Genomic DNA, 14,075 nt, shown 5'->3' with positions numbered 1-14,075 from the left:
GACTGATTGACTGTATTACTCCATGTTTAGCAGCATATTTGAAAGTAAAAGTGCTCAAGAGGACGAGAGAGAAACCTGCTTCCCTGTGGGTCTTGGGGATAGTCGTATCAGCTTAAACCAGAAAATCTGGTGCTGCCAGATGGGTAGACTATGAAGAATGTAAAGACTGACTAATGAGGCATTTTACAGATCAGCATACTTTATACACATACTGACTCGTGCGATTAATCAATAACAAACATTTGAAAGTTTAATTTGTCAAGCATTCCAACATATCTTAACAAGTGCAATTATCTGACATGAGTCATTAAACAAATCTTATCTCATAAAATAAGAAACATTATGAGAAGTTATAGTATGATTTGTTTAGCTCAGGGGGCACAGAGAATAATTTTATGAAACTCCTCACAAGCATATAATTCATGCCATCATTGTCATTTTTAATTAATTAGTAATATTATTAGTTATGTCACTGAAGTAGATTATACATCAATATGTTGAGGTAATAGGTTTTTATTACAAATAGAACAAATAGGAATTTGTTCTTATAAAAAAATAGCAGAGAGGGGGTATCTACAGTATTATGTAATCAGTTAGCAGTTTATCTCAATGTGAATTGACAGTAGGTTGAAAGTTTTGATGCTGAAATTGGTCTGTACATGCTGAAATTCTCAGCCTGATCTCATAAAATTTACGTGAAAATGGCAACATTTTTGCAAACAAAAATGATGTGCTTAATTACATGTTTGGCTGCAGTTTCCAGTGAAATTTCCAGTGGGTGATGCCAAAAGCGAGTGAAATTATGTTTCAGACAAGGTTTATGGGTGAACATTAGATGGATGTTTTAATGAGTAAAACGTATCTCCTAAAACTGTAGCCTAAACCATAAACAGTAGTGTCCTAAAAGAAACATTAGATGTGAGCAAAACAGACATCCTTACCCTTAACCAACCCTAAACCTAACCTATAATGTTCAAAAAGATAAATGAGAGATGAACAAAACAGACATCCTTACCCTTACCCTTATCCAATGCCTAAACCTAACCTATAATGTTCAAAAAGATAAATGAGAGATGAACAAAACAGACATCCTTACCCTTACCCTTATCCAATGCCTAAACCTAACCTATAGTGTTCAAAAAGATAAATGAGTCCAACACACTATTGGATGAGCTACAGCAGAAGTCAATCACATTGGAATAAGTGTGTTAATGTAGGTGGGTCTGTAATACAAGCGTTTAACTTTTACATTGGAGTAAAAGTGTTTTGATATAATAGCATGGCAGGGTCTGAGTAATAGTGCGAAAAATAAGTGTCTATAAAATCTTAAACAGCCATAGTACATATGATTTCTGTTAAAGTGAATAAAAAGCACTTCTTGTTGTGCCTCTAGTGTTAATTTCACCAGGAAACTGCAACAAAATGTAGAAAGCAATATGTTCAACTCAATTTGCAAAAATGTTGTGATAGTAGAGTTCATTCCATGAGACTAGGTTTGAAATTCTAACCACTGCTCCCAGTTTCCAAAGCTGGAAGTGTTGTTGAACGTATGGGCACGTATGGGTACGTTTCGAGGTGATATTTCCAGAGTTCTGCCAAAAGTGAGTTGTTTATTTTGTTGTAAATTATATAACAGCAATCAACAGGAATGCATATTTTATTAATTTCTTACCAGTTGTAAGGAATGTGTTTCTTTGCTGCTGGGGAAAGAAAGAGGTGCTTGATAACATAAATAATTTTTAACCAAGTAATAGGCTATTGTTTAATGTACAGCATTGTTTCAAATGAGTGAAGCAATAAGGATGCACATACACATAACAGCATATTAGAAAACGTCATCTCTTTTAGTAGTATATACATTTTGATATTCAACCATCTTTATAGTTGAAGCCATTCCTCGTTATTCCCTAACAGTGTCATTGAAACTTGTACTGATGTTCCTAACAAATTTGTAAACTTTTTAACCTCACAATGTTCTCGGTTTTGGCTCTGGTCCTTTCATTTCCTTTTCATTTAATTGTCCTGTTCTTGTGTCTGATTTCCCTTCGTCCGGCACCTGAGGGTGTCATCTGGCCTCTGTTCACATGATCCTGGACGCGTGACAACAATCAAGTACACATTGGTATACACAATAGGACCTGATGGGGCCCTGCTTGTGCTGAGAGGCTCATTTGACACCTATGAGTGCAGGTTTCCCCTATAAAGCATGTGCTTTTCCAGATGAATTTACTGTTCTCTCCTAAAGTGTCAGACAATGGTGGAAGCCTCAGTGGACGCTAACCTTGACATCTGTCTTATAGGTCAGGTTCAGACCAAGTTTAGGGTGTAAGGTGGGGGCCAGCAACCACCTATGCCTGTCATTCCTAAATAGCTCATCCATGTGTTAAATTTCACTTGTCGAACAAGTTGTAACAGAAATTGTTTCGGGTGTTTCTCTGAATGGACGTGTGCCGAGTGTTACTGATCCCACTGATGATGCCTATCCATTTCTAACATGAGCACAGATGAACTGTGGGTGGCCCCCACCTGGACGTGTGTCGCCAGAATCACGCATACCGTCCGGTGGGCACGAGCCACTGCTGTCCATCCTGTAATTCATGATCAAAAGCAGACGCTATCGCATATCATATAAAACCATGCCCTTTGGGATTTAGAGTCCAGCAAAGGGGATATGGCGCATGCCATGTCCACCATACATGAGACAGAATGAAATAGTATCTTGCAATGAATGTGCTAAAGCTATTGAGCAAAGGAAAATTAGACATAAAACTACAGCAGGACATTTAAAGCGTTGGTTATTACTAATTCATGAAAAGTGAGCAAAAAAATGTGCTCCTCGTTTATTTGTTTGGGTTACATCACATATTGTGGGCTGATATCAAAATCCTGTGTACACATTAAACTTGTCCAAAGATAGAATTTCTAATACAAAGGGGAAAACGATCTGCTGTAATGAATGTAACTACTGGCTTTTAGATGTCCTTCAAAAAGGATAATTAATGTATTACCAATCTAAAATGACCCACAGTTCACGTCATTAACATTACACCTTCCACTCTCAGTGCCTAATGCTGTATAATCATTAACTCTAGTGGTACAAGTGGAACATCCAAATGTATTTGGTCACTTAAGCCACACTTCAAATGTAATTACATTAGATAACATCAAAAAAGAAAGATAGCACAAGCTCACTTGTTATACAAATAAGTTTATGTCTTAATAAATAAAACAATAGACACTGTTCAAAATAGTAAGCCTATTTGGACACTTTCTGTTTGTCAAATGCTGGAACATGTCCCAGGCTAATGTAATGAACTGCACCTGTGGTTACTCTACTGTATAACACCTGTGTGCACTTGAGGGAATTGGCATTATACATCCACTAACTAGTTGAACCAGCAAAAATTTACAAAAAAATATTTGTAATTTTTTGGCAGAAGCTCTAAAATAATTTATTTGTAGATCCCGCTTGGTTTGATATTTAATTGTTGATGATAGACTTTATTAACAATTTAAGCTTTACTTTAAAGCCATAGAATAAAATAAAAAGCCAGGCAACTCAATGAGAATGAAAGAAAACTCATAATATGAAATCATAAAGAAAAGATGGAAATACAATACATTGTACTTACGTATTATAAATTTTCTGATTTTCTATCACTATAGTTGAGGAAAATGTCTCATTTAAAAGGGTTATATGTTAAATGGTTACTTTAGCTGTACATTAGACATATTTAACCTCAACATTGTCCTAATGCTCAGCCAAAGGCCATTACATTTCTAAATACAGTATGTATGCACTAGGACTTGATGTTTTGCCATACACTTCCTATTAATCTCATAAAACAATAACATTAGCAAAAAAAAAAAAAAAAAAAAGAAGAAAATCAATACTTTAAGCCACTCTCTACTCTAAAAACTGCAAAAGAGACAGCATCAGGAAGAATGTATTTAGCACAACATATTGTCTCAAGCTTACTTTGATGGTGTTTTTGAAGGAACTACTGAAAATACAGCATGTCGCTTTGAGAAGCGCTCAGTTTCAATAGAGATATCTTTTAATCTACATCTCATTGCGAGAAAAAAAGCCCCATTTTCATCCAAATTTTGCCGAGTGAGAGTATCTCTGTGGAGGACTCTGGGCTGATTGTGGAGGGACCAGTCTTTTGAATGAAGAGCAATGATACTACTCCTCTAAAGGAGATGGTAAACATCTTGAGTGGCACTTGTTCATGCAGCAGATCTCTCTCTCTCTCACACACACACACCTCATAAACAAATGAGGTGAGAAGTTTAACAAGCCACTTTGTCGCTTAAGAGGCTATTTTATTTGTTTGGGTGGGAATGAGAATTTCCTTCCTTTTTATTTGCCTGAAAGAAAACAATATCCACAATGTTCGCTGTGAATGCTAACAAAGCTGGAGATCCCAAATTCCCTCGGCTTGGGAGAGATAATTGCAAAGTCTAATGAATTTTCATATAATTAATGCATTTATATGGACATCAGCAGCCCACAATAGTACTGAAATAAAGACTGTTTTTGATGCTATTGTGTACCAGTGTCAATTAATATTTGTACTTCAGAGTTTTCCCAGTCTTGAATTTGAATAAAATGCAGAAAACATGCATTACTATACAAGCTTTTTTTTCTATCTTGCTGTTATTCTGATATGTATAGCAAAGCAACAAAGGACATGTGTCACGAATTAAAGAAAATGTATTGAAAGTGTATGTAGCACAATTTGTGTCTTTAACAGTATGTGGTTGTCACAGGACAATACACTCAGCTCTCTCTTCTACACTCATTCATGCAGCATGCCAAAATAAATGCAAACATTGGAAACCTATATGATACAGAATATATGAGAAATAATTGTAGCACCAGAGATTACTGCATACAAAACAACAATACATAAAATCACTGCTATTTATATATATTCTATTTTAAATTTGTGTTGATACTGTTGCTTTCATATATGTTTTCATTTTTGTATTGCCATATTTCCTTTCCTGAGGAACAAAATCTACATTAAATAGTTTCTTTCAGGCTACAAATTAATAAGTATTTCCAACAAAATGTTTAGGAAAATAGCAGTAACACAGAAAGTATGATGACTGTAATTCAAACCATTAACCATTAGGTTACAAATAATTAATAACAAATAAACCATCGGAAGAGCAGGTAGAAATAAAACATTTTGCAGAAACGAAAATGAATAAAAATGGAAAAAAAGTGTAATATTCTAGACATTGACACCACCATTAAAGAACTGGATTTCATTTTAATTTAGCATGATATATTTTGCATTGTTTAGACTGTGGTGGAGTTAATTATGCTTGATACTGCATTTACAAATAAAAAACCCCACTTAATTCTTAGGCTGCCATTCATCAAAAAATCTAAATTGGACTCAATAGCCTCTGCTGAGAACACTTGCCTGATTGACACATTTTTGATAATCATCCACAGTGAAACCTTGATAATGTGAAACAAAGTACAAATCTACTGTCCTCATATTCTGGTTTAAGTGAAAGCAAAAATAAATTAATAATTTCAGTATAATTTTAGCTGTATAAACAAAAGTGATGAAAGTAATGCTAGATGATGCAGTTTTTACTGTATACAGGGTGATCAACACGGTGTTTGATTACAGACATTGCTGATTGATCAAAATACATTCAGGGTACCACAAAGAATTGCTCTAAAGAGAGATACACAGCAGTTCCAGTTCAATGAGACAAATTGAAAGTGCTCTGCTGAATATGATAAAAACACAATTTATACTGTTTATGGAAGTCAGCATATCCTTACTGCTTCAGCAATTACATGCAGATCAAAACTTGCTTTTTTGTGCCTTATTTGATCATGAGCTCTTGAAAAAACAGCTCACAAAAACAAACAAACTCTTGGAACATAAAATGCATAGTCCATCTCCTTAAAGAGAGAATAATTAAAGTAACTAAACTGAGCTGTTGAATTGGTAAAGAGTAAACTATAGCTCACTTGACTTTCCTAAACTGAATCACATTCAATAGAACATTTTTGGCTAGTAATAAAATCAGCATATTTGTGAGAACTCTAAATAAATTAACCTAACAATAAAAAAAAATAATAAAAAAAAGGATGTAAACGTGACTTTTGTAAGAATCCTGAACTAACTTTTGACTTCTTTTTAAGCTTCTGGTTGTACAAAATCTAATAAATGTTCTAATTTGACCATAACTGACCCAAGAAAATACATTGAGCCAGGGTCCTAATGGCAGCAGTAAGACGGTGTAACACTGCTCATGGCACTGAATGATTTTAACATAAATATTAAATTCCACACATGTAAGTACATAACACTTGCAACAAGACATTTAACAAAATGTACAGTTAGAAAACAACACTTCGTGACCTAATATTATAGCAAGATTAAACTTGCTTTCCAGCATGGCTGACCAGCACAGTATTTTGTTTTTTACCATAGTACTATGACATAATACATTTGGGAAGCTTTCTGCTGAGCTATATACATGCTTAAAAATATCTAAAGAGGGGTATTATGGCCTAAATATTTGCCCTGTATCAGTTTTGTTCTTCAGATCAAGGGCTAATGTATTTAAAATGTGTTATAATACAGTATACTAAACCACCATTACAATCTTTTTTTTTTTCTTTCTTTTCTCAAATGTACATATTTCATACTAGTAACTGGAGCAAATATGCACCATTGTTTTACAGTATTTCACTATACAGATGCTCCAGTGTAACAGCCCATGATGCGAAATAAATGCTCTGTTACCAAGAACGAAAGCCAGTGTTTTAGCACCAGATATGTACTACTGATGACAGAATATGAGCAAAATCACAATAAGCAGTGCAGGAAGTGTCCTGCAGTGCAAAACTATAAAAAAAAAGCACACACATATGGGGAAACCAGTACACTATTTACCGCCTTCAACTTGTAAACCATTTTCTTCTTGAATGTACATAGCTAGTTTCTGTCAACATAACTCTTATTAATTTTATTTTTTTGCATGAAACATGCAATGCATTGTAATGAACTAGAATGACAGAAATGTTTTCATTAAAATTAATTTTAACACCAATCAAACGATAAAAGCAAATATACCAAATTAAAAGTTATTAGCAGAAGTTTTCATTTAGTTCAGCATGGGCTAGAATTGTACATTAGTTTACTGCTCAGCAAAACCTAGCCAATAAGTTTAAATAAGTTGTTAAAAGGGGCTATATAATACTTCTGCTTGACTGACGGACTGGCTCACTTTGGTGTATTCAAAGACAGTCCTGCGGTTTACTGAAAATTCAGCATCAGTACATTCCAGCTGAACTACATGGCATTCAATATAAAGTCTTTGGAGAATGTATGCTCATTTCCAAACTTTTGATGTCAGTATATAATACGGAGGGAGTTTCTTTGTTTCTTAGACATAAAAAAAAAAAAAAAGAAGAGTATTATTCACATATACATTTTGTTCATTGTAAATCAAGCTCAAAATAAACATTTAGTAGTGTAATTCTATAACACTGATCTCATTTTAGTAGAATCATTTGAAAAAAATTCCAAAAGTTAATGTACCAACCTGCAACTAATCAATCTGGTACCCCCAAAAAAGTCTGATCATACATACTAATGTAAACACACTCAAGGAGAGTTACTCATTCAAACCCAACGTGGTCTTCCAGACATCCAGTATACACGTAATATAGGTTTTAAGTTCTGCGGTCCCAGTAATCTACGAGTTTCCTTGCTTCACCACATATTTTATAAGACAAACATGTAACTAAATGTATCAGGTTTTTTCAATATCCAATTGTGTTTGTGTGAATGCTGTAACAGCAATTTAAAGGCCTCATATGGACAGTCCATCCCAGTGATACCATTGCAAACTGATCATTGTAAAACACAGTAGTACTGAGTAGTATTAAGTGCTGAATTCAAAGTTGAAGTCAACTTACATAGTCTATTTCAGTGCAAACATAATATTGGTCTCATCACACAAGAAAGCCTTTCTTAACCATGAATGGCTACTTGTGAATATTTTCCAAAATGGTTCACTCACAAGTATTAGTTTCTCTAAAAAAAAAAAAAAGTCTAAAAAGGGTGTTTGGCATTGCCACATTTAGTGCCCGTCATCCTTCAATAACCAGAAATCTGATTATTCTTGAAAACCCAGAATAACTTTTACAATCAGTCCATGTGTGAACAAGTATACTTGCCGACATTTTAATGTCCTTTAACAAACAATATATTAGCCAGAAATCTGATATGCTAAGTCTAACTCCAGGCTGCTTTATTTCTTTGAGATCTTTCCAGCTTTCCTCTTGGGCTCATAGGGTGTTCTGAGGATGCTAGGAGTCTCTTCCATGACCCTGACCAGCAGGTTATCAATGTAGTCTTCCAGCTCTCGAATATGAGCATCTTTTTTTCTCACCACCTCTTTCTGCTTTATGAGCTCCTGCACAACATCCTCAAAGGAGAGATTGCTGTAGGCCGCCATACTTGCCTGGAGATGTTCAGGCTCCTAAGCGTGAAGGATACAGGAAATTGTTAAATGATAGTTATCTTAAAAGGACCTGTAGAATAAGGTGCTAGCAACATCAGGGATGTGTTCAAATGTTTGTACTGCATTTGACATAGAACACACTTGTGGGACGTTAAAAAAAGATTGCTCTTTAAGTATGTCTGGGAGTAGTATAAATGCATTCCCATGACATACATATTTATGACATAGGAAGAACAACTGCAAAAATAATAATCCCCTGTTTTGTTAAAAAAGTTAAAATTAACCACAAGGAACAACTTTCTTGGTATATATAGCACGAACGGTGGAAATTTAGCATTTGGAAACTGTTGGCTCCTCAGTTTCTATGACATAATGGGATCATAAAGGGTACCATGGATGTGAACCTCAGAATCTCAGCAGACGTAGTAGGTCATCTGGGAAACATTGTTGGACACAATGTCCCGTGAAAATATTAAAATGAAGCGACAGCAACCCCTTTAGTTGACACCACAAGTGCACAGCGTGAAACCATCCCAGTTATCACTGAGGTTTAAACTTTCTTGAAAGCTTGTAAAGTCCTAATCCGTGACTACAACGCATTGTAACCCGCACACTGGCAAAAGCAGCCCGTGTTATTTCCGCCTCGTGTGCCCGCAGTGAGAAGCTTCTCACTTCAGAATTGCATTAAAACAGCTTTGCGTTGTCATTTTAGATAGAAGGACACCAGGCTTATGTGCATCTCAAGCTGCAGAGAAATGCTGAACACCTTTGACTTCATGTTGGCAGTAAAACACTTCTGTGCTATGTAAAATTGGAGGAAAATAGTCAAAAATAAAGAGAAAGAAATTAGCCATGGTGAGAAATTATATGATTTAACCCAGGGGTTGGAAACCTATGGCTCGCGAGCCACATTTGGCTCTTTGTTAAAAATCAAGTGGCTCGCCGGGTGTCTCACCATTCACCAACACATGAACCTTTAAAACTTTCTAGAGATAATTTTCCAGCAGAAAGTGTGGGTGCAATCGCAAAGCTTGATGTCAATGACGGTTTTGATTTCCTTTCTTCCAAATTTGTATATATTTGTATCATACAACTACTCCTTTTTATATGCACCCAGGTTGTGAAACTAGCACCCACCACCCGCAAAATGCAATGAGCCTCAATCCAGTACACGAGCTCCTCGTTCAAATGTATTTCATGCGTGGGTAATTTTGCTCATCTACCTGCAACAGGTGGTTGTCCTGTAAGATGTCTCGGAGTGACACATGACAAGAAATGTTGTTAGTCAAAAAGACGCAAGCTTGAAGAAACACATTTTATTATGTTTTTTAAGAACAGACAAAAGAAAAGCTGTCAGTTCTCGTTTCCGATTCACTGTTTGTTCAGAGACGTGCGGCGGGACCCTGTCTTGTGAAACAACCACATGTAAAGAGTTATAACTCCTTTTTCCTGTTTCATTAATCTGAAAACTGTTTGGAAGAATAATGTAATTATGAAAATGCTGCAAATGATCTCCGATCACCTTGTGAGGTGCTGTGACGGAGCAGTTCACCTTACACATTGTGAACGCATCTCTGCAGATTCAGTGATATATACAGGTATATTTTTATTAAAGCTAAAATTGAGATCTATTTTTTATTCTTTAGGCAGCATAAACTGTTAACACAATACAAACACATTCGATAAGAACACACATTTGGCAGCATTTTTTGGGAACACAAGAGAACTCGTTAGGATTATTTATTATGATGATTATTACATTTACATTTATAATTGTCTTTAGTTCTTAATTTGCACCAGTTGCCGCATACTGATACTTGCGCAATGGCAAATGGGGCCGTTGGAGACCGTAAATGTTTGTATTTATGGAGGTTGTTCTATATAAGATTCTTTAATCACTTCGTTATTTACATTTTTTTTTTTCGCGTTTCATTCTAAATTCAAAGTGTCATTTGAATTTAGAAATGTCTTTTGTTTAAGTTTTTTGTGTTTCAATAAATTGATTTAATTTCTAAAGCAAAATCAATCAAGCAAAAATTATCACCCAGCCCAAAAGCAAATAAAAATTTTTTGGACAAGTAATTTTATGGAAACCCGCACAAACACGTGTACTCAATTCCATAATGCAACATGTTGCCTATTAATATTTGCATATTTGTTTGTTTTTGAGTAGCTAGTCTATGGGCAATATAAAAAAAATATTTTATTGAAAAACGTTGTTTATGAAAATAGTAAATTATTCTTTTTACTATTAAATTTTCTCTGGCACATACATTTGTGGTCGGCTCTTTCGAAAAAAATGCATCAACCAAAAATTTTAAAATTGGCAGTGAAAAAGGGTTCCCGACCCCTGATTTCACCTAGCGATTTTTATTTGAATCTTTTCCTTCACAAAGAAATATATGAGCCAAATTGAAGTTTATCTTTTTGCTCTATTGATTTTTTGTTTAATTGGACGCCAATTCCATAATGCACTTTTTTTTTTTATTATGAAAAAACAGCTATAATGAACAAACGTTTATAGTTCATTTAACTTGATTGTGCTGTTATTATTATATCATATTATTATGCAGTCTATCGTGTTACAGTGCAAAATTAACACAAAAATGAAATAACCGTTTTTGTTTTGTTTTTTCAAATTTGTCCGGCAAATGTTATCATTCCCAACATTTCTAAATCAGAATCTTTGGTATGCAAGGCTGGAAACAGCCATGCTCATGGGTTCGAATCCCCAATACTGATCAAATGTATAACTTTAAAGTATATTTAGATGAAGTCCAAGAGTCTTCTAAGTTAATATAATGTAATAAATACAGTATAATGGACCAGTAAAGATGGTCTTCAAAATTTTTCTTACAACCTCCCAAAATTCAACAAGCCAATTAATTTTCATCATGCCTGTACACAATTTAGTCCTATGACTGCCCCACAGTATTATTACAGTATTATTATAGGAATTCAAACTTATTTGAATTTATTTGTGCATTTTGTCCACAGATTCTATGGTCATCATATCTAGTCTCATTATGCAGTGAATCTAGATGATGAAAAGTGTTTTTGCTACATTTCTTTAAAATAAATGCCATTGGATTGATATTCTGTTATAAAATGCAAAGACATTCATACATTTTTAAGTGTAGCTTTTTTAGGGAAAACTGTAAGGTATATCAACATACAGTTGACGTCAGAAGTTTAGCCAAATACATTTAAACTCTTGACATTTAATTGTAGAAAACATTACCCGTCTTAGGTCAGTTAGGATCACTACTTTAAGAATGTGAAATGTCAGATTAATAGTAGAGAGAATTATTTATTTGAGCTTTCATTTCTTTCAGCACAAAAGTTCTTTCCCAGTGGGTCAGAAGTTTACATACACTTTATTAGTATTTGGCAGCATTGCCTTTAAATTATTTAATGGTTAAAACATTTAGGGTAGCCTTTCCACAAGCTTCTCAAAATAAGTTGCTGGAATTTTGGCCCATTCCTCCAGACAGAACTGGTGTAAATGAGTCAAGTTTGTAGGCCTCCTTGCTTGCACAGGCTTTTTTAGTTCTGCCCACAAATTTTCTATCGGATTGAGGTCAGGGCTTTGTGATGGCCACTCAAATACCTTGACTTTGTTGTCCTTAAGCCATTTTGCTACAACTTTGGAGGTATGCTTGGGGTTGTTTGAAATTGTCCATTTGGAAGACCCATTTGCGACTGAGCTTTAACTCCATGGCTGATGTCTTGAGATATTGCTTCAATATATCCACATCAATTTTCCTTCATCATGATGCCATCTATTTTGTGAAGTGCACCAGTCCCTCCAGCTGCAAAGCACCCCCACAACATGATGCTGCCACCCCCATACTTCACGGTTGGGATGGTGTTCCTCGGCTTGCAAGCCTCACCCTTTTTCCTGTGCCAGGACAACCCAGAAATACAATATTCTCAAAGCCACAAGTCTAAAGAAGTTAAGTTTCAAATTTGAAGATGATCTAACAAATAATTATGTTAAAGCTAGCTTTTTTCTCTGAAAATTGCTGCCGGTGTACAGAGTAAAATTAAGGCTCTGCCTTTCAAGACAACAAAATCTGACTGCACTGCTCGGCTATTATGAATAAAACTTCATTGTATTTTTTAAAATAGACTTTGGAGACATGCTCATTTTGATTATGAGACTAAAATATATATATATATAATTTTATTTTTTTCCCCTTACATTTATATAGCGCTTTTCTAGGCACTCAAAGCACTTTACATAGCATATGGATGATGCAATGGCAGCCATATTGGGCCAGAACGCCCACCACAGAGAGAGTAGAGTGATGTAGCCAATTCAGGGATGGAGATTAATACGAGGCCATGATAGATAGGGGCCAATGGGGGGAATTTGGCCAGGACACCGGGGTTACACCCCTACACATTACGAGACGTGTCCTAGGATTTTTAATGACCACAGAGTGTCAGGACCTCAGTTTAACATCTCATCCGAAGGATGGTGCCTTTTTACAGTATAGTGTCCCCGTCACTATACTGGGGCATTAGGACCCACACAGACCGTAGGGTGAGCACCCCCTGCTGGCCTCCCTAATACCACTTCCAGCCTTGGTTTTCCCCAGGAGGTCTCCCATCCAGGTACTGGCCAGGCTCAACCCTGCTTAGCTTTAGTGGGCAACCAGGCAAGAGCTGTAGGGTGATATGGCTGCCAACAATAAATAAGATAATATACAGTTTTACAACACGAATGCTGCTCAGATTGCATAGTTTGTTGAAGAACGATGATGAAGGTTAATCTTTCATGCAAGATCTCATGTAAATAATGGAAAATATATCAATATTTCCCAGATTGATCATTTTTATGGACAAAAAGTGCTATTGGAGGTTTTTCAATGAACGCTTGACATGGACAATTGACCCAAGTGTGGGGAACTCGATTCATCTGGCGATCGTGATTTCATAAAGGTATGAAGTCCCGTTTTGATATTGCATGTTTTCATTTTGGCACAAATAACTAAATTGCCGTTTCTGGAGCATTTTGCTCATGAAACAGAGATCGGATATCAATGTTGAACCCTTAGACCTTTGAAAAGATGTATAATTTGTTAACATTAATTAAATTTATAGATGATAAATTATATTGTAAATGTAAGAAGAGTGATGTCACTTCCGCATACGGGGTGGATTGCATATCAACAGGTTAATCAGACCAGAGGACATTTCTCCAGAAAGTAAGATCTTTGTCCCCATGTGCACTTGCAAACAATAGTCTGGCTTTTTTATGGTGGTTTTGGAGCACTGGCTTCTTCCTCGCTAAGCAACCTTTCAGGTAATGTGATATAGGACTTGTTTTACTGTGGATATAGATACTCGCCAACCTGTTTTCTCCAGCATCTTCACAAGGTCCTTTGCTGTTGTTCTGAGATTGATTTGCACTTTTTGCACCAAACTTCGTTCATCGCTATGAGACAGAATGCATCTCCTTCCTGAGTGAAATGATGGCTGCGTGGTCCCGTGGTGTTTATACTTGTGTACTATTGTATGTACAGATGAATGTGGTACCTTCAGGTGTTTGGAAATTG

The 14,075-nt window shown here is 35.6% G+C and overlaps 1 protein-coding gene across 1 annotated transcript in view; it reads right to left on the bottom strand.

Moving 5' to 3' along the window:
• Positions 1-3,887: 3,887 nt before the first annotated feature.
• Positions 3,888-14,075, bottom strand: part of LOC127660367 (rab11 family-interacting protein 2) — a 33,218-nt gene continuing 23,030 nt past the window's right edge. Inside the window, exon 6 of the mRNA XM_052150504.1 lies at positions 3,888-8,529. Within this exon, the coding sequence (XP_052006464.1) occupies positions 8,299-8,529 (231 nt within the window). The 3' untranslated portion in view covers positions 3,888-8,298. The remainder of the gene's footprint in view (positions 8,530-14,075) is intronic.

Source organism: Xyrauchen texanus, chromosome 20, assembly GCF_025860055.1.
Source record: "Xyrauchen texanus isolate HMW12.3.18 chromosome 20, RBS_HiC_50CHRs, whole genome shotgun sequence".
NCBI lineage: Eukaryota > Metazoa > Chordata > Actinopteri > Cypriniformes > Catostomidae > Xyrauchen > Xyrauchen texanus.
Note: the sequence above shows the minus strand (reverse complement) of the source record. Positions and strands in the feature narration are given on the sequence as shown.